This window comes from Aotus nancymaae, unplaced genomic scaffold (assembly GCF_030222135.1).
Source record: "Aotus nancymaae isolate 86718 unplaced genomic scaffold, 86718_ANA_hifiasm-v0.15.2.pri h1tg000046l, whole genome shotgun sequence".
Taxonomy (NCBI): domain Eukaryota; kingdom Metazoa; phylum Chordata; class Mammalia; order Primates; family Aotidae; genus Aotus; species Aotus nancymaae.
In genome coordinates, this window is record NW_026988460.1 from 18,580,731 (window position 1) to 18,606,272 (window position 25,542).

Here is a 25,542-nt window from a genome sequence, read left to right on the forward strand (position 1 = left end):
TGTTCAAAATTTTGGGAAACAGTTGTATTAGTGTTACTTAATTTGGAGACATAATTTTTCTATCAAAGATGTAAATTCTTTTCATCTATCTTTCTGACTTCTTTATATTTATGCCATCCTCAGCAATATGAGTTTTGTCTCTTAGTCTTGTCTTTTTCTTGTTGCAAATTGGCTACTATAGCTCCAGGCATCATGTTTACACAGATCAAAGTTCAAAGGCTGAAGGCAGTATGGAAGTAAGTACAAAAGAGTCACATGTCAAAACGCTAACCAAAATAGAGTTAGTGAGGACCATAAAAAAGAAGCTGTCATGCTTGCATTCCTGAAAACCTTGAATGTCTTGCTCATAGCTTGGAAAAAGCAAGAAGAGCTTCTCATAGGAATTTTCTCTGGCCTGTAGTATTTCAAATAAGAACCTCAGATCAGGACCATAGCCTACCAATGACTATCTCCCCCAGTGAACTAATGACAACTCCTGCAGTGAGTTTCTGAGACCAGTGAGCTTTCTTTCAAAGCGATTTGTGTGGGCTTCTTTCCTTTGTCTCAGTTTTCCTTGGGTGTGCTGCACACCCTGGGTGACAACCCTTTGGTCTTCTCAAATGAAATATTTTGTTCTAGACAGCCTGTCTGTTGTCTGAGTTTTTAAGTTAACAATAGCATATTCGTTCTTTGTTCCTCTTATTTAAGAATGAAAAACACTTTCCTGGGACTCTACAACACTTTTCCTGAGACTCTACAAAGCTTACTCTTGCTTTCTTTGACCAGAACTGCATAATTTGCTCTTTTCCTAAACTATTGATTCACCTATTTATGCAATCTATTTGCCATGTAGAATGTCAATTTTTGGTAGGAGATGGAGATGTAAAGTTCTGTTCTCTTGCAAAAAGCTAGGATCTCAATAGCTCTTCCCCAGGAGCCACCTATTAAGCAGACCAGATACCAAAAAACCATAAACTTTGGATGTACTAGGAAAATGCATACTTATGGAGGAATGTAAACTTGCAATTTCTAATGAAGAAGATGATAAACACACCAGTCTTTTTCTTAATCTTTCTGCACCTTGCATCTGACTTTCCAGCTAACCGCAACAGTTTTTTTGCAGAGTTCAGGAGAAACTTGAAAGTTACATTCCTGTTAGCCTTCTTGCAAAGTAAATTGATATTAGACTTGATTTTTCAGAGCGCTAAATAATTATCCTCCTTTAAAATAGATGCCCATGGGCATTTGCAGCTGATTGATTCTTAGGAAACAAGGCACATTGTCTGTGTGGATGGGTAGAGATATATACAAATGATATACATCACATTAACAAAATTGTCATTTACTGGAGCTTTTAAGGTTAGTCAGTACCTTCATGGGACAGAGATTATATTTTCAATAATGATTTTTGTTGGCAAAGTGAGTAAATTAGAGTTTTGTCCTTCTGGAGCGAGAGGAAACTTTGTTGATTCAACATACACAATTAAATCGAGTTGAAATCTGCTCTAAACAAAAATTGAAAACAAATTAAATGATCAGTCAATGTGATGTTTGTGGTTATAGCTCTTGTGTATATTTGGATATGTTGAGAAAAAAAAAAAAAAGCTGTGCCGCATTGCCAGATATTTTATTTTATTCCAAGAGGGAAAAATAGTGAGTTGGCAGCATTTGAAACTGACTGTAAACTATTACATTTAATGATAATTTGTTTATGTATTTGAATGGGCCCTACATTTATTCCTATAGATAAAGTTAATTATGTGGCACATTAGTAGCCACTAGTGTTGAAATCAAGCAATCTCCAGTTTAGCTAATAAAGTGTATTTATCTTTGTTGTTGTTATTGTTAATCTTTCCTGGTAGCCATGAGGAGGACCTTTCATTCTGATGTTTGAAAACACTGGTATTAGTACCATCAATTGTTTAGGGTTCCAACTCTTGGAGTTTGACATTTGTAAAATTAATGCCTATCTTTCTCTCTTATTATAAGTTATTTCCCTAATTTTATGACTTTGAGATGGCTTCCAGTGACGTATTGTCTCAAAAATGATACTGAGAAAGAAAAGATTGTGCTTCGTAATTAGTGATTTATTGGTGCTGATTTAGGTTTTGTAGTTAGGCAAACACTGGAGTCATTTGAAACATTCTTGGTTCTCTGGTTAAAGTTTAAATTTAACCATTAGAAGGTTGTGCTATTTTACCAAGTTTAACTCCTGAGCCATTTATTTTTCCAAGTTAGCTACATTCAATTGAGAATTTGAATGTAGTTCACATTCAAATATTGATGGAAGAATCACACTCTGTTATGTATTTCATTCGGTATATTAACAAAAATCTGAAATTCCAATATGCAGTATATTATTTTTCTTTCCCTTTTGTCTCTTAAAATTATGTACTTAAAAAAATGTCTGAGACTTTCCAGTAACTTTCTAATCCATTGTTTAGTTCAATTGTATTAAAATTAAATTAACTAGGTATGGGAAAAATCAGCCATAATTTTTAATTGAAATTATTCTGTATAATAACTTGCAGACTTAGTACATCTTTTGTAACTTGTGGATACTAAAACTATTTCATGAATATATTGCTCAGGACTCTTGGTTGCAAGTAATACAAATGAAGTTCACAGTATTCTAGTACAGATAAATTTACTGGCTTACATAATGCCATGGTCTAGGAAAATTCTTGCTTCAGACATAGCTATATCCAGGAGCTCAAACAAGCTCACTGGACTTTCCACTCTGCGTCGGCTTCTTTCTGTAATAAACTACTTCTTTTAGCCATCAGCTCTAGCCACTTTATATCCTGGAAACTCTCAGTCCAGTGAAAACAAAGATTTTTATCCTGTGTGATCTCAGAAGAAGTCATGAAATTAAATTTTATGATCTGGGACATAATGATACCATCCCTGACCCAATCTCTGTGGCTAGGAGGTTGGAATGTATCAGTGGTTGACGAATGTGGTCCCTGAACAATCCTCAGCAACATTGCCTGGGATCTTGTTAGAAATGCATATTCTCAGGCCACATCCCAGATCTAATGAATCAGAAAATCTGGCAAACTCTATTGTAACAAGTCCATATGATTCTGATGCACTCTCAATTTTGAAAACCACTACAATATACTAATTGGTTAGACCTGGGTCATGTGCGCAACCCAAGAGTTTCAGTGTAAGTTTAAACCCACAGAAAGCATATAGAAAAGAAATCTGAGGAACTGATACCAGGGAAGATAAAGAGCAGATGCTGTGCTGACAAAAAGGAGAGATGCCTACTCTAATGAGATTTCCGCCCAATAGTAAGGTTTCCCGTTGTTTCTAATTCCATTATTTCTCAGAACACTGCTGGTTATGTTCCCCTCCAGAAAACCAAAGTTTCAATTAAGCAAATACATTCTCCTCTAGGATAGTCTAAATTTCATCTGCAAATAGGGGATGGCCAACCTTGAAAGGTTTCCTGACCATATTATTTTCTTATCAAATACTTCCCAAATTCAGAGGAAATAGACTAATACAATTAAAGCTTTCACTAGAAAGCCCAACTTCTCCCCTGTGATAATAGATTCACATTGCTGCAAAAGTTCTCAGTGAAAGTAACAGTAATGCTTACAGAATTTTAGGGAAGGTGGCCAGCACTGTAGTATTATCCAAAATAATTTTAGAACATTTTTAAAATAAAACACCTAACAAAATAGATGAGTGTAGTTTTTCATACTGCCAAAGTTTTTTTGTTTTTGTTTTTTACTGGATTTGGGACATTTACACTTACTGTCCAGGGAAAGACAGCAGAGTGCATGCCAGTGCGTTTCAAGTTATCTGCTCACAAGAATCATTTGGGCACTTGTTATAAATACAGTCCCTAAGATTCTTTTTCAGGATATTCATATTTATAAAGTCAGGAATGGAAAGGGGGAATTTGTATTGTCTCAGGGAATTCTTAAGACCTGGCATGTTGAAAACACTCTAATGGTGAAGAGTGAGGATGCTGGAGTCATCTGGTATGGGCTCAAATCATGCTTGTAACTATTGCAAGCTGGAGGTAAGCTTTTCAACCTTGTCAAGCCTCAAATGTCACTTGCTATGAGTACCATCTCTTGCTGGTGTTCTTTTTCTATTCTCTTGAAGAATCTGCCTGATTCACCTTCTTATTTCTTATGTTACAGATAGAAGATATGCAGTGGGGTAAAGGAGTCCGAGAGATACCCTCCTCAGTGTGCACACTACCATGTAAGCCTGGACAGAGAAAGAAGACACAGAAAGGAACTCCTTGCTGTTGGACCTGTGAGCCTTGTGATGGTTACCAGTATCAGTTTGATGAGATGACATGCCAACACTGCCCCTATGACCAGAGGCCCAATGAAAATCGAACCGGTTGCCAGGATATTCCCATCATCAAACTGGAGTGGCACTCACCCTGGGCCGTGATTCCTGTCTTCCTGGCGATGTTGGGGATCATTGCCACCATCTTTGTCATGGCCACCTTCATCCGCTACAATGACACGCCCATTGTCCGGGCATCTGGGCGGGAACTCAGCTATGTTCTTTTGACAGGCATCTTTCTTTGCTACATCATCACTTTCCTGATGATTGCCAAACCCGATGTGGCAGTGTGTTCATTCCGGCGTGTTTTCTTGGGCTTGGGTATGTGCATCAGTTATGCAGCCCTTTTGACGAAAACAAATCGGATTTACCGCATATTTGAGCAGGGCAAGAAATCAGTGACAGCTCCCAGACTCATAAGCCCAACATCGCAACTGGCAATCACTTCCAGTTTAATATCAGTTCAGCTTCTAGGGGTTTTCATTTGGTTTGGTGTTGATCCACCCAATATCATCATAGACTATGATGAGCATAAAACAATGAACCCTGAGCAAGCCAGAGGAGTTCTCAAGTGTGACATTACAGATCTCCAAATCATTTGCTCCTTGGGATATAGCATTCTTCTCATGGTCACATGTACTGTGTATGCCATCAAGACTCGGGGTGTACCGGAGAATTTTAATGAAGCCAAGCCCATTGGATTCACTATGTACACGACGTGTATAGTATGGCTTGCCTTCATTCCAATTTTTTTTGGCACTGCTCAATCAGCGGAAAAGGTAAGTGAAAATGCACATCATAACATGTTTTTTAAAAATGTGTTTATATTTGTAAGTGCTGAAACTAAATTGATTGTATAAAGTAAGAAAGTTTTGTATATGCAGAATGGTATTCCCAAGAGTAGAGAACTAACTCAAGGCTTAGTAGGCTTCAGTGCTACAAGAATCTAAAACTGTGCCACATTCATTCCACTGGAAACCAACCAGATGTAGCCTTTTCAAATTAACATTTATTATAGAATTATTAAATGTAATGAGAGATTATCTAGCATAAAATTGTCTAATCTACCTAAAACAACTCTTCATAATCATTCATTCCCCACCTTCTCTACTTACACGCGTGTTTTTAGGGGATGGGAAAAGAGGAGCATAGTGCCTTCTCCTCCAGGTGAGAATGTGTGATGGTCATTATTATCACCAGTGTAAATGCTCTCTCTCTCTTCCTAGTGGCTACCTAGGCTATCACTGTCCATTGGATCTAGCACTCAAGCTATACAACAAAGTAGAGTTGCCCAATTGTATATGCACAATATATACCCAGATGGGTGAATATAGGAAAGATTTGGTTAGCATTTCACCATAGGCTCCCTACAACTAGATAGACATTAATCATGTCCAGCAATTCATAGTGAGATCAGAGGTGCAACTTTCTAAAAAAGGAAGAGGCAGTATTTGGTGTAGAGGGAGTGTCATCAAGCTGTGAAACTCTGTGGCCAACATATTTGCTAGTGCACATGCACCTTCAGAGTAGTTATAAGTCTTATGAATCTTTGATTTAGACAGCCCTATGGCATTGATTCTAGACATGATTCTTATACATATCTGACTCCTATACTCACCTACATGGCTGTAGTGTTGTGTAATATCAACTTAATATATTGATACTGATAAGATATGGTATCTTTCACTGGATGTAGGCAGCTCTGGCAGGTTGGTACACCTGTGACTTAAGAGTTCTAACTGACATATTCTGCACAAGAGGATCTAGGGATAGCTTGACTAGATGTTAGGGCATTGAGGGTCTAGTCTGGTTTCATGTTACTTTGGACAAATCTCTGAAACATTCAGGGACTTAAACGGGAAAACAGGGATTGACTTAGACTGTCTAAAAATTTGTAACAGTCTGTGTATCCAGAAATTAGATTAATCTAGTTTTTCATTGTTACCTCTGTTCTCCATATAATCATGCAAAAGATTAATGGTATTTTACTAATTTCCCAGCTGAAAAGATATATTTTACCTAAATTGTGTAATTCAGAGGCTATAATTTTGAACCATGTTTTTAAAAAAGTAAATTTTCATGAAACCACACAGAATTCTAAAATCAAGGACAGTGAATGATTCCAGATTATAGTTTTAGTCATAAAGTATTTTAGAGAAAGTTCTTCTAAAATATATGCTCAATAAGCATAGCATGTTTCAATTTCATAATGCATGTTTACTGTCTGTGAAACCAACTTGAATATCATTTTATTCTGTCTATTCCTGAGCCACAGAAATAGTAAAATATGAGTTAGAGTTAGAGTAGTAAAATACAATAGAGAGAAGAAAATATATATATATATGCCGGTAAGTTGATAACTATTCAGATTTTTATAGGGAATGATGAGTATCATAAAAGCCTATGGAGATAATTGTTTTGTTATTAAAACAACTCAATACCTCATGCAACAAGTTAAAGACATTAAAACCTTTCCCGTAAGTTTATTCTTGTGGAATATAAGAAGGAAAAATAATTATAGCGGTTTTATAGATGAGTCTGATTATAATGCCTATTTCACAATATATGTCTCTACCATTTCATTTTTCATTTCTAGTCATGATTATGGATCTTTCAATAAGGTCACAGGCATAATTTACACATTCATTTAAAAACCTGAAAATGAAACAAGGTATCAGGAGTTGAATTCTAGTTGTTCTAGAGAACACTGTGTTTGTAGAATTGGAGTGTGGGGAAATTTAAGCTGTCTTCGAGTAGTGTGCTTTTTATCCCGGAGTTTTAGAAGGAACGTGTTTTTCTTTGTGTATTCTTGATGGATTATGAAGTTTTATGTGGTTGATTGACACAATTAAAGGTACAGAATTGCCAAATGGAAACAGTAAATTATATAAAAATGCACATGAACTTTTCATACGCATATGGCTAGAGAAGTATGAACAACCAGTGAGAAAATACCAGCGCATATACATGAAACCATGGCATTTAAATTTTGGAAAGTGGCAAATTATCAAATGTAACAAGGAGATCATAGCAAAAGGGATTTTTGCTAAGCCAGCAACCTACAGAATCACAACATTCTCATTTTTGTTTAGATCTAACAGTTTAAGTGTTTTAAATCAAAGAATTATATTATAACAAAAAAATAAGATTAGGCAGTGAGTTCAAGCAAGAAATTGAATTTACATTGATTATGCTAGGAATATCTGTAAAAATTTCTGTCAAATTTATTAGCACAACATAAAGAGCAAGCAGTGTTCTTTTTCTTATTTTTTTTGTGAAATATTAACCCCCATGAAGTTTATTTTTGCTTTTGTTAAGGAGGATATAGGAGACTACTGCTATCTTGTTTTATCACTGTTAATTCCATGACTTCTAGAATGAGCATCTCACCTCATGGCCAGGGATGGAAATGGTGAACTTTAACCACAAGAGAATGATTCCTGCTTCAGGAATTATATTTAGGTGACTGTAATGATGCAAGAACACACTAAAACTGGTACATCAATAGCACAGTAGAAGCTGGCTGGCCCAGTGTGATGTGACAACATCCCATTATTTTGTTGAAGACTAGAATGCTTTCTATAAAAAGCAAAAGCTTGCCTTCTGGTTGTATCTATATGGGGAGTTGCACATCTAGAAAAAGAAGTATGCTTTAGGTAGAGAAAATACAGGTTACCCTGTTAAAATCTGAAAAAGTCTATAGATGATATGTTCATCTAGAGCTTTCTAGCCAGTTGTTGCTAGACAAGCTTTTTAGGTGAGTTAACATATCCTTATACACAGGCAGGGAGACACTGCTTTTGCAATGTGACTCTACAAAGGGAAAATAGATCTTGATACATAATGAATGGGATCAGAGGTTCTCAGTGGTCTTTCTTTGTGTATAAGTGTGTTTGTTTAGATAGGAGGATGGTGAGAAGAGGAAAAACAAAAAGATTGAGGCAATTGAAGGGCAGAGAAAATTGCTAAAAAGGAATAGTGGCTTGAAGAAAGAATCATGTCCTCTAAAATGACACCCACAGGTCACTGTTCTGTTCATATTATAACAGAACCAGGGTAAAATGTAAAACTTAAAAACATAATTTGATTTCCACTGGAGCATTCGGTCTCTAAATGACCAAACTGGGGCAATTATTGGCTAACTTTCAGCCAGTTAAGGGTTCTTATCTCAGTGGTTCTTCAAGTTGTGTTCATGATCATCCCCTGAGGAATTTTTTTAACAAATTATTGCCTGTCTCCCCAACCCTGTAATCCCCTACTGGTTGGCAGGTCTAGAATGGGGCATAGAACTATTCATTTTTCTTTTTTTTTTTGTTCAGGAAAAACTATTTTATTTTCAAAGTTGTAATTGACATAAAAATTGTACATATTTATAGGGTACAATGTGATGTTTTAATGCATGTAGATAATACAATGATCAAATTGGGATAATACCATATCTTCACTTTAAACATTTGTCATTTTTTAATTTTAATTTTAAATTTATTATACTTTAAGTTCTGGGGTACATGTGCAGAACATGCAGGTTTCTAACATAGGTATACACATGCCATGGTGGTTTGCTGCATCCATCACCCCGTCATCTACACTAGGTATTTCTCCTAATGCTATCCCTCCCCAATCCCCTTGCCCCCTGCTATTCCTCCCCTAGTCCCCCACCCCTCAACAAGTGTGTGATGTTCCCCTCCCTGTGTCCATGTGTTCTCATTGTTCAATATCCACTTATGAGTAAGAACATGTGGTGTTTGGTTTTCTGTTCTTGTGTCATTTTGCTGAGAATGATGGTTTCCAGTTTCATCCATGTCCTGCAAAGGACATGAACTCATCCTTTTTTATGGCTGCATAGTATTCCATAGTGTATATGTGCCACATTTTCTTTATCCAGTCTATCATTGATGGACATTTGGGTTGTTTCCAAGTCTTTGCTATTGTGAACCATGTCACAATAAACATAAGTATGCATGTGTCTTTACAATAGAATGATTTCTAATCCTTTTTATTTACCCAGTAATGGGATTTCTGGGTCAAATGGTATTTCTATTTCTAAATCCTTGAGGCATCCTCACACTGTCTTCCATAATGGTTGAACTAATTTATATTCTCACTTTTCAAGCTTTATGGAAAAATGCCAATGGATGCCAACCATGCTTTTTAAAAGCCTCACTACTTTCTTCCCATTTACAGAAGACATCCTGTAAATATTTACTTGATTCTTAATTTCAGAACCTTAGGGAATAAATTAACTCTCATTTCAAGCAAAGGGGAGGTCCAGAAATCAAGGAACCAGGAGATCAGAAAGACACTAATCCACAGTCAAAGACAAAGCCAAGGATTAGAATATCTGAATGAAGCATCACTCCCAAGACTTTAGCCAGAGACCATTAAAAAGTCAGGACCAAGTCACTGGCCTTGGGACCAGAGATAGTGATAGAGTAGGTAGACACTGGTGTTCCCCAGGGGTATTTCTTGGGGAGCTGAGAATATAGACCAAGAACTTTTGATCTTCTGCATGTAACAGACAGCCCCTCAGAATCTGAACACAAAGTAAAATCTGCCTAGAACTAATACAGGGATCGGAAATATTTGGCAGGTAGATAAAGGTTTCTCCTACATGCCTAAGGCAGACATCACTAATCAGTTATGGCACACTTCCCCTGTACCCTGGTATGGTCTTTAAATCTTTTTCAACACAGTTTTAAGACAAGGACTATTAACAAAACAGAACTGGAATGAATTTGAGATCCATATGCTATTTCTGATTTAGTTTCAGATTCTTGATACCACTTTCCATTCAGCTGTTTGCTCTCATTGTGTGAAAAGCAATGATAGTTTTTATAAAGATTACTCTACTTATGCTTCCATACTATTTGATTTGATTAAAATTTTATCATGGTCTTTCAGTAATTAAACTTACAATGATAAAACATGTACTCTGCCCCTGGTACTCTGTTTAGGACTGTGATGCAGACAGAGATAAAGAAAACAGTGTTCTTTTCCATTAGGAACTCTTACACTAATGGTCAACATAGGTCTTCAAACAAACATTGAATCGGTGAGAAATGTTACAGTTGTAGCAAAAAGAGTAAAGGACAGAAACACGGAGAAAGAGCTTCCACTTATGCTTCACAGACAATATGACAAGTGGAATTGTCATATTTAGAGAAAGTTTAGAGGCAGAGAAAGTAGCATGACAATGTAGTAAGAAATTATATCACATGTTAAAAAGGGAGGGACAATGTTTTCAACACATGACACAGAGAGGAGACAGATTGCACTTACACAACTTTGACTCTTGTAAAATGTGAGAGTATAATAACCAGAATTAATGAAACTCATTTTATGTGCAAATTTTGGAACAATGTGAATCCCACTGTTTCTCTCCCAAATTAAACTTTTGGCAAGACTCATATATTTTCCATGTAGTGGGCCAAGTTAATTTAAAATATTCTAGCTTGTAAGCTGAAGTATCTCTTTGTCTACCTTAAAAAGAAATATGGACTTAACGTGCATGTTGAATTCTGCATGGTCTTTCCTCTGATGCGATCCACTACCCTGTGGTTTTGTGGGGCTGGACTTCATAGCAGAGGCAAAGATGTAGTAAAAAGCAGCAAAAGCCAAATTGTGAAGAGCTCTGTTTTACTTTTCTCCTTAAATCTACGAAGAGTCAGCAGAAGTTTCTAAATGTAGGAGAAACGTGAGCATAAGGTATTTTGAAATGAGAATTTTAGAGACAGTGCTTGAAGATGAACAAGGGTGAAAAGCAGCTAGATGTAAGAAAACTAGTTGAGTATCTATTATAATAATTTGACAAAAGGTAGATAGCACTGGTTTGAAGAAATCGTTCAAACCAGGGATGGGAAAGGATGGAGTAGGTTTGAAAGCTATTTTGGACTTTTTTAAGCATTAAAAAAATATGTGAATTATGTTGATTTGTTATGTCAATAGAAATACATTTTTGAAAATTTGTTTAATTCTGAAAATAACATTGCCTACTATTTAATCTTTTTTTTCTTTAATCAACAACAACTAAGCAAAGAAAGATAACTCTTATTATCCTACACCCTAGAGACAATCATTGTCCAATCATCTTGTGGTAACATCTAGCCATATAAACATATGCACATTTACACACATACCCAAACTTATTTGAAAACAAAAATCCATATTTTCTCTTCTAGTGTGCTTAGTAAGAACCTTCACCTTGCTTTGGAACACAGGAGTGAGGGGTGTCCCCGTGCATAGTTTTTGCTGATGCCATTTGTGTACTCACGCCGCGATAGGAATTCATACTGATTTAGAGATTTTGCTTCTGCCGTTTGGTTTGGTCTGTTCATGTTCCTACCAGAAGCCTATGAAACTATTTCCTTTCTGTTGCCTGCTGTGACTTTGGTGATAACTGAGCTTCTCTCTAAACAGCTGTCAGAAGCCAGCTGTTTACAAGGCTGGTGTTAGCCAGTGGCTTGGGATGGTGCAGTCTTCTTTCTTCCTGCCATAATGCATCAGCTAACTTCAGATTCAGCCACTTAGGATAACTGGAGTCTCAACCATCTTGGACCATTACTCTAGCTAGAATAGCTACTTCAGCAGGTAAAAATAAAGGGCCTTTATAAAACTGAACTGAGCTAGAACTAAAAAGGGAATAACTTACTACATTAAAAGAAAGGCTTTAATCAGTGGAAGTTTGAACAGAGTGATACTCAGAAAGAGAAATTCCTGCTAAAAGGGAAGACTCAACAACAGACCTGAATCTTCCCGCCACCTCCCATGGAGAACTCCCTGCAGCTCACTTTTCCCCATAGGTGTCTTGCACTTTGAGAACTCAGCCACTAAGAGACACAGCCATAGGGACCCAGGCCTCACATTTATAAACAGAACTAGGATAAACTAACACATCTCTGTTCTCTAGCTTTTATCAAAGCATCAGAAACCATCTCTCATTTTCAGAAAGAGTCTCTCTCAAAGCACAGGAAACCATAAGAGAGCATGGCCTGCTCTTGAGCAGTCAGGGGTCTGTCAAATCCTGGGCTCAATAGATATAGGTCACAATACTGGCCCAACTGTGAATTCTTGCCAGCCTCTTTTGCCTTCTTTTCTTCTGGTCCTAGAAGCTGGTTTGTTGGGGGCATTTTCTTCAACCCCATCATCCTATACTGCTTTGATCCTAATCATTGTACATTCTGGATGTATCACTTAACTTATTTGGTCTTCACTTCTTTCCTCTTCACCATGGGTCTATTCGTTTCTACCTCTAGGTTTAAGAGAAAATAAAATCTTTAGATTGCTTGGCATACAAACTTAAAAGACTGATGATACAAGATGATAATGAGGATAAAGAACAGCCAGAACACTCATATACTGCCAGTAGGAATATAAAATGTGCTACAACTGCTTTGGAAAACAGCTCGCCAGGTATTTTAAAAATTAAACATATACTTACCATACCGCTCCAGCCATTCATCTTATGTATTTTACCCAAGAGAAAAGAAATAGTGTATTTATATAAAGACCTGTACGTGAGGTTTGTGTTTTGTTTTGTAGCTTTATTTCTAATAGCCCCACCCTGGAAATAACCCAAGTGTTCCTCAAAAGGTAAATAGATAAAAAATTGGGGGTGGGTTTATCCACAAAATGGAGTACTACTCTGCAGTAAAAAGCAATGGACCAGGCTGAGAACATGGCTTATGCCTGTAATCCCAGCTACTTGGGAGGCTGAAGCACAAGAATTGCTTGAATCCAGGAGGCAGAGCTGGCAGTGAGCTGAGATCACGCCACTGCACTCCAGCATAGGCAACAGAGCCAGACTCCAGCTCAAAAAAAAAAAAAAAAGCAATGGATCATTGATGCATTCACCAGCATGGATAAATCTCGAAATGATGCTGATTAAGGCCAGGTGCAGTGCCTAACACCTGTAATCCCAGCACTTTGGGAGGCCGAGGTGGGTGGATCACCTGAGGTCAGGAGTTTGAGACCAGCCTGGCCAGTATGGCGAAAACTTGTCTCTACTAAAAGTACAAAATTAGCCAGGCGTGGTAGGGGGTTCCTGTAATTCCAGCTACTCAGGAGGCTGCAGCAGGAGAATAGCTTGAACCAGGGAGGCAGAGGTTGCTGTGAGCTGAGGTCACAGCACTGCACTCCAGCCTGGGTGACAAGAGTGAGACTCTGTCTCAAAAAAAAAAAAAAAAGTGCTGATTAAAAGACCCCAGACATAAAGGAACATATACTGTATGATTCAATTTATATTAATTTTTAATTATTCAAATTAATCTATAGTGACAGAAAAGTCAGTTGTTGCCTATAAATAAGCAGAGAAGGGCTGATGAATTACAAGGGGCATGAGAAAATTTTGGGGGTAATATGTGTTCACTCTCCTGCTTGTGGTGATCTATAAGTCAAAATTGATCAATATGCATACTTCAACATGAATAGTTTATTATATATTAACTATATCTCCATAAACCCATTACAAATTGCTTTATTCAGAACCCTTCTCTTTCTCTCCTCTTCCTCTTTTTTACTTGAAATGTAATCATTAAGCTGCCTTATGCCAACTGGCCTATTTGCACAGTACTGAACCTAGAAATATATTTGTAATGATATTAGAATTGTGCAAATGAGAGTATGTAAAGCTCTTTAAACATTTTCTACCTGGTAAATGCTCAGTAAAGGATAACTTTATTCTTCTACCCTAGGTTCCCCTTAGCAAAATACATCTATCTAGGCATTGGCAGCAAAATATGTCCTCAGAAGGTAAAATAGTCATATATCTGGGAGAACTGTCAGTAGAGGCTGTATTTTAAGTTAGTGGGACTGTAAGAGCTGACACTGGAGAGGTGGGTAGAGGTAAAGCTCTGGAAGACCCTGTGTGCCATATTTAGGAGCTTGGAGTTTATTTTTCAAATAAGGGGAGAAGTGTTTCAATGGCTTATGGGACAGTGTGCAACACGCTTGGGCTTACACTTTAGAAAACTACTTATTGCTTGTAAGTAAGGAATTGCTTGACAGTTAAGATGTGAAATTTTACCCTGGGAAGACAGGCAGTGGCTACCAGTCATGATTTAAATGGACTTTCTTTATGTTCATATTTTTAGACCCAGGTTAGTGCACAACCTCAAGGGTGAGAAAGAATGAGAATAGTCTCTTGGAGCAAAAATTGAATCAGAGCTGGAAGTCACCTATAGTACTTTTACTTCCCCCTTCAGAAAGAGGCCAGCAAACCCCTTATAGCAAAGAACATTAGATGAGAACTCAGCATATGATCTTCCTCTCATCTCTGCTTCATAGGATGTTTGGTGGGGAGGAAACGTGAACGCTGGCTTCAGTCTATACCCTCCCTCCCCAAGTAAAGCATGAGACTTTGGAATGAGACTGAAACACCATAATAATGTTTGTATATTACAGGGAATCATAAGAATTGTTGTCGAAGAGTATCCGTATACTAGAAATACTGCCCATATACAGCCTTCCTTGTTTTGGTATATTCTCACTGCATTACCACAACACTAGTTTCTTCTGAGTATAATGGATCTCTGGCTGTTAAAGTGCAAGCAGTTCCTAATGAATAAAGCTATCCTCAAATGACTGGCACGTGGGGTGTAAGAGTTCAGGGCACACGCCACCTGCTCTGGAGTTACACACCTTCAGATGGCTCAGCTTGTTACATTTTATAATACATTTGGTTGCTCTCTACCCACCCAGCTCAGGACCACATTTGGCTCTCTTGGTCCGACTGGGTTTGGCCATAAAGTTTTCTGGTCATAAGCCATTGAGAGGTGAGCAACCTCAAATAAATAGGCATCCAATTGCAGGCTTCAAGGAGGAACCCAGTGGAATATCCCAACTCAACAAAAGCCACATTTTCCATCTAAGTCTCGTGTACATGATGGTGTTGGGGAAGTAAAAGGGTTACAGATAGTCAATAGAGAGATCATAGAGAGAGGTATACTGTGGCAAGGAATGTAAAAGGCAGGTTAATGCCACTGATCTCATTGGTAGCACTCCCTTGAGGCTATCAATGTCTCTATATACCTCAAGGAGGAAACTCACTCAGTGAGTCATCAGTAGAAATCTGTTGCCACCAACAAATGAATGACTGAAACAAAACATCCCATTTCCTTCTCATATTGCAGGCTCTTCATCCTCCCTTTCAACTTAGATGTGATCTCGCCTTAGTGATTTATCACTTGCAAAGGACTTCGATTGTTTCCAAACAGCCTTGATTTACACATAAGGAGTCAGTTGTTCACACCTAGGAGATTCTGGCTAACAGACCCAAAGCCCTATATCAGATTGTAATGATTGGGTTTTAGCATCAAAGCCCGATATTTAGGCTGGCAAAATCTGCCTTCCAATTCTATCAATTCTGTTGTGTTTCTCTGGTAACCTTCCCAGTTCCCTGTCAAAGTGACTAGGTTAAGGCATCATGGCCAAATTACATTGTTGATGAGGTGAAGGCTGCTGCCTGGTGTTACACCAAATGCCAGATGAATGGAGTCCTTGGTTTTAACCCAGCCACCAGATCATTATCTTTTTGTTTTATGTTTTAGATCTTGAGGTATGGAAGTATCTTGTACACTATTATTATTTTTTTTATTGTACTTTAACTTCTGGGGTACAGGTGCAGATCTTGCAGGATTGTTGCATAGGTACACACATGCCATGGTGGTTTGCTGTCTCCATCCCCCATCACCTACATTAGGCATTTCTCCCAATGTTACCCCTCCCCAACCTCCCCACCCCCTGCTGTTCCTCCCCTAGCCCCCCAACCCTCAACAGATCCCAGTGTGTGATACTCCCCTCCCTGTGTCCATGTGTTCTCATTGTTCAACACCTGCCTCAGTGAGAACATGCTGTGTTTGGTTCTCTGTTCTTGTGTCAGTTTGCTGAGAATAATGGTTTCCAGATTCATCCATGGCCTTACAAAATGAACTCATCATTTTTTATAGTGGCACAGTATTCCCTGGTGTATATGTGCCACATTTTCTTTGTCCAGTCTGTCATTCATGGGCATTTGGGTTGGTTCCAGGTCTTTGCTATTGTAAACAGTGCCACAATGAACATATGTATGCATGTGTCTTTATAATAAAATGATTTATAACCCTTTGGGTATATACCCAGTAGGAATTTCTATTTCTAGATCCTTGAGGAATCACCACACTGTCTTCCACAATGGTTGAACTAATTTACACTCCCACCAACAATATAAAAAGTGTTCCTATTTCTCCACAGCACCTCCAGCATGTGTTGTCTCCAAATTTTTTAATGATCGCCATTCTAACTGGCATGAGATGGTATCTCAATGTGGTTTTGATTTGCATTTCTCTAATGACCAGTGATGATGAGCATTTTTTCATGTTTGTTGGCATCATAAATGTCTTCTTTTGAAAAGTATCTGTTTATATCCTTCACCCACTTTTTTAATGGAGTTGTTTGTTTTTTTCTTGTATATTAGTTTTAGTTCTTTGTAGATTCTGGATATTAGCCCTTTGTCAGATCGGTAGCTTGCAAAAATTTTTTCCCATTCTGTTGGTTGCTGGTTCACTCTGATGATTGTTTCTTTTGCTGTGCAGGAACTCTTAAGTTTCATTAGATCCCATTTGCCTATTTTGGCTTTTGTTGCCATTGCTTTTGGTGTTTTTGTCATGAAGTCCTTGCCTATGCCTATGTCCTGAATGGTATTCTTAGGTTCACTTCTAGGGTTTTTATGATGTTAGGTCTTATGCTTAAATCTTTAATCCATCTGGAGTAAATTTTAGTGTAAGGTGTAAGGAAGGAGTTCAGTTTTAGCTTTCTGCACTTGGCTAGCCAGCTTTCACAACACCTTTTATTAAACAGGGAATCCTTTTCCCATTGCTTGTTTTCCTCAGGTTTGTCAAAGATCAGATAGTTTTAGATGGGTGGCATTACTTCTGAGGCCTCTGTTCTGTTCCGTTTGTCTATGTCTCTGTTTTGGTACCAGTACCACACTGTTTTGATTACTGTAGCCTTGTAGTATAGTTTGAAGTCAGGTAGCATGATGCCTCCAGCTTTGTTCTTTTTGCTTAGGATTGTCTTGGCTATGTGGGCTCTCTTTTGGTTCCATATTAAGTTTAAAGTCATTTTTTTCCCAGTTCTGTGAAGAAGGTCAATGGTAGCTTGACGGGGATAGCATTGAATATATAAATTACTTTGGGCAGCATGGCCCTTTTCACGATATTGATTCTTCCTAACCATGAGCATGGAATATTTTTCCATCAGTTTGTGTCCTCTCTTACTTCCTTGAGCAGTAGTTTGTAGTTCTCCTTGAAGAGATCCTTCACATCTTTTGTTAGTTATATTCCTAGGTATTTTATTTTCTTTGTAGCAGTTGTGAATGAGAGTTCACTCATGATTTGGCTGTTTGTCTGTTATTTGTGTATAGGAATGCTTGTGATTTTTGCATGCTGATTTTGTATCCTGAAACTTTGCTGATGTTGCTTATCAACCTAAAGAGATTTTGGTCTGAAAGGATAGGGTGTTCTAAATATACAATCATGTTGTCTACAAATAGAGACAATTTGACTTCCTCTTTTCCTAATTGAATACCCTTTGTTTATTTTTCTTGCCTGATTGCTCTGGCTAGAACTTCCAATACTATACTGAATAGGAATGGGGAGAGACAGCATCCTGGTCTAGTGCCAGTTTTCAAAGGAAATGCTTACAGTTTTTGCCCATTCAGTATGATATTAGCTGTGGGTTTGTCATAAATAGTATTTATTATTTTGAGATACATTCCATCGATACCTAGTTTATTGAGAGTTTTTAGCATAAAGGGCTGTTGAATTTTTTTTAAAGGCCTTCTCTGCATCTGTTGAGATGATCATATGGTTTTTGTCTTTGGTTCTGTTTATGTGATGGATTATGTTTATAGATTTGTGGATGTTGAACCAGCCTTGCACCCCTGGGATGAAGCCTACTTGATTGTGGTGCATAAGCATTTTGATTTGCTGCTGGATTCGGTTTGCCAGTACTTTATTGAAGATTTTTGCATCAGTGTTCATCATGGATATTGGCCTGAAGTTTTCCTTTTTAGTTGTGTCTCTGCCAGGTTTTGGTATCAGGATGATGTTGGTCTCATAAAATGAGTTAGGGAGGATTCCCTCTTTCTGTATTGTTTGGAATAGTTTCAGAAGGAATGGTAGCAGCTCCTCTTTGTACATCTGGTAGAATTCAGCTGTAAACCCATCTGGACCTGGACTCTTTTTAGTTACTAGGCTATTAATTGCTGCCTCAACTTCTAACCTTGCTATTGGTCTATTCCAGGATTCAGCTTCTTCCTAGTTTAGTCTTGGGAGGATGTAAGTGTTCAGTAATTTATCCATTTCTTCCAGATATATTGGTTTATGTGCATAGAGTTGTTTGTAGTAATCTCTGTTGGTAGTTTGTATTTCTGTGGAATCAGTGGTGATATCCCCTTTATCATTTTCTATTGTATCTATTCTTCTCTCTTTTCTTTTTGATTAGTCTGGCTAGCAATTTGTCTATTTTGTTGATCTTTTCAAAAAACCAACTCCTGGGTTTATTGATTTTTTGAAGGGTTTTTGTGTGTCTATCTCCATCAGTTCTGTTCTGATCTTAGTAATTTCTTGTCTTCTGCTAGCTTTTGAATTTGTTTGATCTTGCTCCTCTAGTTCCTTTAATTGTGACAATAGGGTGTCGATTTTAGATCTTTCCTTGCTTCTCACGTGGGCATTTATTGCTATGTAAATTTCCCTCCAGACACTGCTTTAAATGTGTCCCAGAGATTCTGGTACTTTGTGTCTTCATTCTTACTGGTTTCAAAGAACATTTTTATTTCTGCCTTCATTTCATTGTTTATCCAGTCGTCATTCAGAAGCAAGTTGTTCAGTTTCCACGTAGTTGTGTGGTTTTGAGTGAGTCTTTTAATCCTGAATTCTAATTTGATTGCACTGTGGTCTGAGAGTCTGGTTGTTATAATTTCTGTTCTTTTGCATTTGCTGAGGAGTGATTTACTTCCAATTATGTAGTCAATTGTAGAGTAAGTGTGATGTGGTGCTGAGAAGAATGTATATTTTGTGGATTTGGGGTGGAGAGTTCTGTGGATGTCTATTAGATCTGCCTGGTCCAGATCTGCATTCAAGTCCTGGATATCCTTGTTGATTTTCTGTCTCATTGATCTATCTAATATTGGCAATGGAGTGTTAAAGTCTCCCACTGTTATTGTGTGGGCGTCTGAGTCTCTTTGCAGATCATTAAGAACTTGCTTTATATATCGGGGTGCTCCTATATTGGGTACATATATATTTAGGAGAGTTAGCTCTTCTTGTTGCATTGATCCTTTACAATTATGTAATGCTCTTGTCTCTTTTGATCTTTGTTAGTTTAAAGTCCATTTTATCCGAGACTAGGATTACAATATCTGCTTTTTTTTCCTCTCTCTCTCCATTTGCTTGGTAAATTTTCTTCCATCCCTTTATTTTGAGTCTATATGTGTCTTTGCACACGAGATGGGTCTCCTGAATATACCGCACTGATGGGTTTTGACTTTTTATCTAGTTTGCCAGTCTGTGTCTTTTGATTGGGGCATTTAGGCAATTTACATTTAATGTTAATATTGTTATGTGCTAATTTGATCCTGCCATTTTGTTACCGGCTGGTTGTTTTGCCCATTAGTTGATGCAGTTTCTTCATTGCATTGTTGGTCTTTACCATTTGGTATGTTTTTGCAGTGGCTGGTACTGGTTAATCCTTTCCATATTTAGTGCTTTCTTCAGGAGCTCTTGTAAGGCATGTCTGGTGGTGACAAAATCTCTCAGCAATTGCTTGTCCTTAAAGGATTTCATTTCTTCTTCACTTATGAAGTTTAGTTTGGCTGGATATAAAATTCTAGGTGGAAAGTTATTTTCTTTAAGAATGTTGAATATTGGCCCCCACTCTCTTCTGGCTTGTAGGGTTTCTGCCAAGAAATATGCCATGAGTCTGATGGGCTTCCCTTTGTGGGTAACCCAACCTTTTTCTCTGGCTACCCTTAGCATTTTTTCCTTCATTTCAACCCTGGTGAATCTGACGATTATGTGCCTTGGGGTTGGTCTTCTCGAGGAATATCTTTGTATTGTTCTCTGCATTTTCTGGACTTGAATATTGGCCTGCCTTGCTAGGTTGGGGAAGTTCTCCTGGATAATAGCTTGAAGAGTGTTTTCCCACTTGGATTCATTCTCCCTGTCACATTCAGGTACACTGATCAAACGTAGATCAGGTCTTTTCACATAATCCCAAATTTCCTGGAGGCTTTGTTCATTTCTTTTCACTTTTTCTCTAATCTTGCCTTCTCGTTTTATTTCATTGAGTTGGTCCTCAGTCTCTGATATCCTTTCTTCTGCTTGATTGATTCAGCTATTGAAACTTGTGTATGCTTCGTGAAGTTCTCATGCTGTGTTTTTCAGCTCCATCAAATTGTTTATGTTCTTCTCTAAGCTGGTTATTCTAGTTAGCATTTTGTCTAACCTTTGTTCGAGGTTTTTAGTTTCTTTGCATTGGGTTAAAACATGCTCCTTTAGCTCAGAGAAGTTTGTGATTACTCACCTTCTGAAGCCTGCTTCTGTCAATTCATCAAACTCATTCTCCATCCTGCTGGTGAGGAGTTGTGATCCCTTGGAGGAGGAGAGGTGTTCTGGTCTTTGATAATTTCATCCTTTGTGCACTGGTTTCTTCCCATCTTCATGGATTTATCTACCTTTGATCTTTGAAGTTGGTGATTTCAATTGGGATCTCTGAGTGGACATCCTTTCTGTTGATATTGAAGCTATTTTCTTTTGTTTTTTAGTTTTCCTTCTAACAGTCAGGCCCCTCTGCTGTAGGACTCCTGGAGGTCCACTCCAGACCTTGCTTGCCTGGGAATCAATCACCCGCAGGGGCTGCAGAACAGCAAGATTTTCTGCCTGATCTTTCCTCTGGTAGCTTCATTCCAGAAGAGAAACCGCCAGGTTTCAGCCAGAGCTCTACTGTATGAGGCACCTTTTTGGTGATACTGGGGTCAGGGAGCTGCTTGCGGAGGCAGTCTGTCCCTTGTCTGCCTGCAGAGGCACTGCTGGGCTGCCAAGGACTCAGTCCAGCTGCTGTGTAAGCTTCCTCTGGCTTTTGTTTACACAGGTGAGATTAGAACCACCTCCACAATGGCAGACACCCTTTTCCCCACTGAGCTCAATCGTCCTGGGTCAAGCTCGAACTGATGTGCTGGCTGTGAAACTCTCAAGTGAGAGGACTTCAATTTGTTGGTCTTTGTCGGGGTGGGACCTGCCAGGTTGTATCACCTGTCTCCCTGCTTTCAGCTTCCCCTCTTTCTGGGGAGCGGGTAGCTCTCTCCTGCAGGCACTCTAGGCGCTAGTCAAAATGCCTGCCCAGGTCTTTGCTGACAACCCTTGGCATTGGCCAAAGCTGCCACTCAGATCTGTGCTGGTAACTCATGGCACTTTTCAGTCCAGCAGGGATCTCCTAGTCCGTGGGTTGCAAAGGCTGTGGGAGAGTTGTAGTATCTGAACCAGAGTGCCAGAGGGGGAGAAGTCCCTGATCCTCCAGCCAGTTGCACTTCCCGAGTGAGACAGCACCCTGCTCTGCCTCAGTTTGCCCTCCTTGGGCTATATCCACTGTCCGACCAGTCCCATTGATATGAACCTGGTACCTTGGTTGGAAATGTGGAGATCACTCACCTTCTACATCTCTCTCTCTCTGGGATCTGTGCTCCAGAGCTGTTCCTATTCAGCCATCTTGGCAGAATCCCCCTTGTACATCATTTCTTAAAGAAATTAACTGAGAAGTAAGGAACCACATAGAGGATTCTACTGCATATACTGAGGTTCAACTTAAATGCTGATTTTTTTCCCCTCAAATCTTCAGTGAGTATATGGCACAGAGATAAGGATTTTATAAGGTCTTGGCACCTTTGTATGGATTTCTAAACTGGGACATTACCCAGTTACAGTGTACTGGGAATGGGTCAGAATCTTAAGATGCTTCAATGTTGAGAGTATGGCCACAGTGAATAAACAGTAGAGGCAAGTTGCTGGCACAGTCATAGACTGAAATCTCTAGAAATGGCCATATAAGAGGAGATGTCCCATATTATTCCAGGGTTGATAGCTGTGCGGATGATTGGTAAGCAAGCTTATTTAATTTTAGATCCTAATAAAGGGCTTTGGGAAATGAACAGGATCATCATTTGATTTTCTCATAGAAATCCAGTTTCCCATTGCAGTTGTTAGGAAAAGAAAATGTAAGGAAATGATTTCTTAATGGTGACACTGACAATCAGTCTGGCTGATGCAGAAGCACCAGTGTCTGTAACAGGTCCTCTGATGCCTAAAATTGAAAATTGTCTCTCTAATGTGCCTATGTGCTCCCATTCAGCTTTATGTTCCAATTGATTGCTTGGCTTATAACCAACGGTGATTTTTTTGATGCAAGGCCTCCCTTCATGGAGGTCTAAAAAAAAAAAACCTGACTCATAGATGTACTGAAACAGCAACTATGGAAGGTTTTTGTTCTCTATAGTGATACTATATTTATTCCTTCAGTGCCTACCACCCCTGAGCTAGATATTCTAGGAGAGAGAGTTTTAAAATTATTTCCCTTTTGTTCAGAATGTCCCTCTGTTATTTAACAATCAATTTTTAAGCACCTGTATCATGACCTAAGACCACAACCAGTGAGAATCACATCACTTGCTTTTTAAAAAAGCCTTCCAGTGGCTTCTCATTGTTACTATTATTGTCATTGCCTCCTTGCCACCATTACAATTAGGACAGTATTCAGACTCTTTCTTAGAGCCCATGAGGTTTAGCTCAAGATCACAAAATGCAGCCCATGGGCCTGTCCAGTGAATAACTTGTTTTTATAAATAAGATTTATTGGAACACAGCCACATCCATTCATCTACGTACTGCCTATGGTTGCTTTTATTGCTACGAAGACAGAGTTGAATAGCTGTGACAGAGATCATATGACCTGCAAAGCTAAAAATATTTATAAACTGGAACTTTACCAGAAAAGCTTGCTGGACCTACCTTAGACAATCTGTTACCTTCCTAGCTTTCTGACCTTCATTTCCAATTTCTTCTCATCCTTGCTGGCTTCTCTTCAGTCTTGCTGCTATTATTTCTGCTCCCAAAAACCCCAGGGCCATATCCTTCCCAGGACCTTTGTTCAGGATGTGCCTTCTTTTTAGGAAGCTGTCAGACAAACCTTCTCATGCTATGTTCTTCTCCCTACTCAACGCTCAGCCTGCAGACACATATCATGATTTCCTTAACTCTCTTCCATCCCAGCTCAAGTAAGCACCACTCCAGTCATGTTCTGTTTCTTCCTATTGATCATAACTTATTTCCCTTTTGGTTTGTTCATGTTTACCTGTATCTCCTCATTACAATGAAAGTACCTTAAATACAAGACCTTGGTCTGTCTCTAGTTCTGCTTTGTATCCCTAGAGCTCCAAGCAGTGACTGGTACCTAGTAAGTGCTCAATAAATCCCTGTGAAATGGATGGGAGAATGAAGGAATGAATGAATAAATCTGTTGTGGAGTATGATACCGTTCCTACCCTCAATAAAGTGTTTAGAAGTAGAGAGAGCCATGTACACTAATGTCTTACACTAATGTCTATGAAAATAAGAAAATAGCTTTATAGCAAAAACAGCCTTGAGTGAGATCAGTCTTGCTGAGGAAGTATGTCCATGAAAATTGTGCAGACAAAGCTAATAGTCAAGGATGACCAAGCACTGGTAAAAAAGACTGTCTAAAGTTAAGAAATTGATTTTGAAGTTGAAATTGATTACCAGTGAATACATCAAAATGTCCAATCTCATAATTTTTAGTATTCAGAATGGTAAAGATAAAAAAATACACTAATATACAGTGATGGTGAGGATGTGGGAAAATGATATACTTATCTATTGCAAATGAATGTCCAAACTGATTAAATCTTTTAAGGAGGGTAGATTTATGCTGCATACTGAAAGGTTTTACAATATGAGTAACTTTTGGCCCAGTAATTCCATTTCTAGAATTTTTAGTAAGGGGGGAAATTAGAAACATTCTCAAAGATAGAGGTACCAAAATGTTCACCAGAATTTAAGTCACTAACAAAAGGGAACTGGTTAAGTGTATTATAGAACTTCCACATAATATACTACTTAGAACTGTTAAAAATGATGGTGCAAATCAGAGTCCAGAACACCAATTTTTGAATATTTTCTGTGTATCAATCACCAGGCCAAACACTTCATGTAGATTACTTCTTGGAAACTCTACACCAAACTATAATTGGGACTGATATCATCCTCATTTACAGAGTAGAAAACAGAGGATTACAAAAGTAAAGTGACTTTTCTAAGGTCCCGGAGCAAGAAAGGAACAAAGAAAGTTGTTTATTAGGACCCAACTCACATAATGCTCTGGGATATGGACAATAAAAATGATCAATTATTTTACCCTGGACAAATTATTTGATCTTTCTGTGTTTCAGTTTCCTTGTTTGTAAAATGAGAATAACAATAGCATTTGTCTCATAAGGTTATCATGAGGATTGAATAAGTTAATTCATTCTGTATGTATCTATATTAAAATATGCACATACATATGTGTGCGTAGCTATGTCCTAGGCACTGTGGTGCATGCAGAGGAGGCATCAACAAGCAAAAGATAAATTCCCAAGTCTGCATTCTAGGGGATGGAGACAGACTTTAAATGAATAAATACACATAAAGAGAATATCAGACTGCAGCAAATAAAAAAAACAACAGTAGACAGGAGAGGAAATACCATGATGGGGCACACAGTCTGCAGTAAGGAATAGGGGCTCAGAGCAGGCCTCACTGAGAAGGCAACTTTTGAACAAAGACATAGGAAGCAAACCATGAGAAGATCTAAGAGAAGGGCATTCCAGGTAGAAAGACCAGCAAGTGCAAGAGTCCTGAGGCAGAAGCATGTCAATGCTATTTGAGAAATGACCAGAAGGGTAGTGTGAGCTAGGATAGGCATGGTAGGAGATGAGCCTGGAGGTCAGGTGGCAGGCAGAGCACCAGCTCATGCAGAATCAGACTGGATGACATGCAAAGTCTTTAAGGATTTCGGATGGAGGCACAACATGATCTGACAGATTTCACAACGATTTTACTGATCCTCCCAAATTCAATAATTTCATGTAGAGTACTCAAAACTGTGTCTGGTACCTAGCTAGAGGCCAATAAAGGTTACATGTTTTTATTTGCAGTATTAACA

At 38.4% G+C, this 25,542-nt stretch overlaps 1 protein-coding gene across 3 annotated transcripts in view; it reads left to right on the plus strand.

Annotated features, from left to right (window-relative positions):
* GRM7 (glutamate metabotropic receptor 7) overlaps nucleotides 1-25,542 on the plus strand; it is an 874,508-nt gene that overhangs the window by 697,025 nt on the left and 151,941 nt on the right. For all 3 annotated transcript variants that reach the window (XR_010337226.1, XM_064361953.1, XM_012471019.2), the window contains exon 8: nucleotides 4,140-5,075. Coding sequence is in view for 2 of the 3 variants with exons in the window: in XM_064361953.1 (XP_064218023.1) it covers nucleotides 4,140-5,075 (936 nt within the window). In the remaining variant the exon portion in view is untranslated. The remainder of the gene's footprint in view (nucleotides 1-4,139; nucleotides 5,076-25,542) is intronic.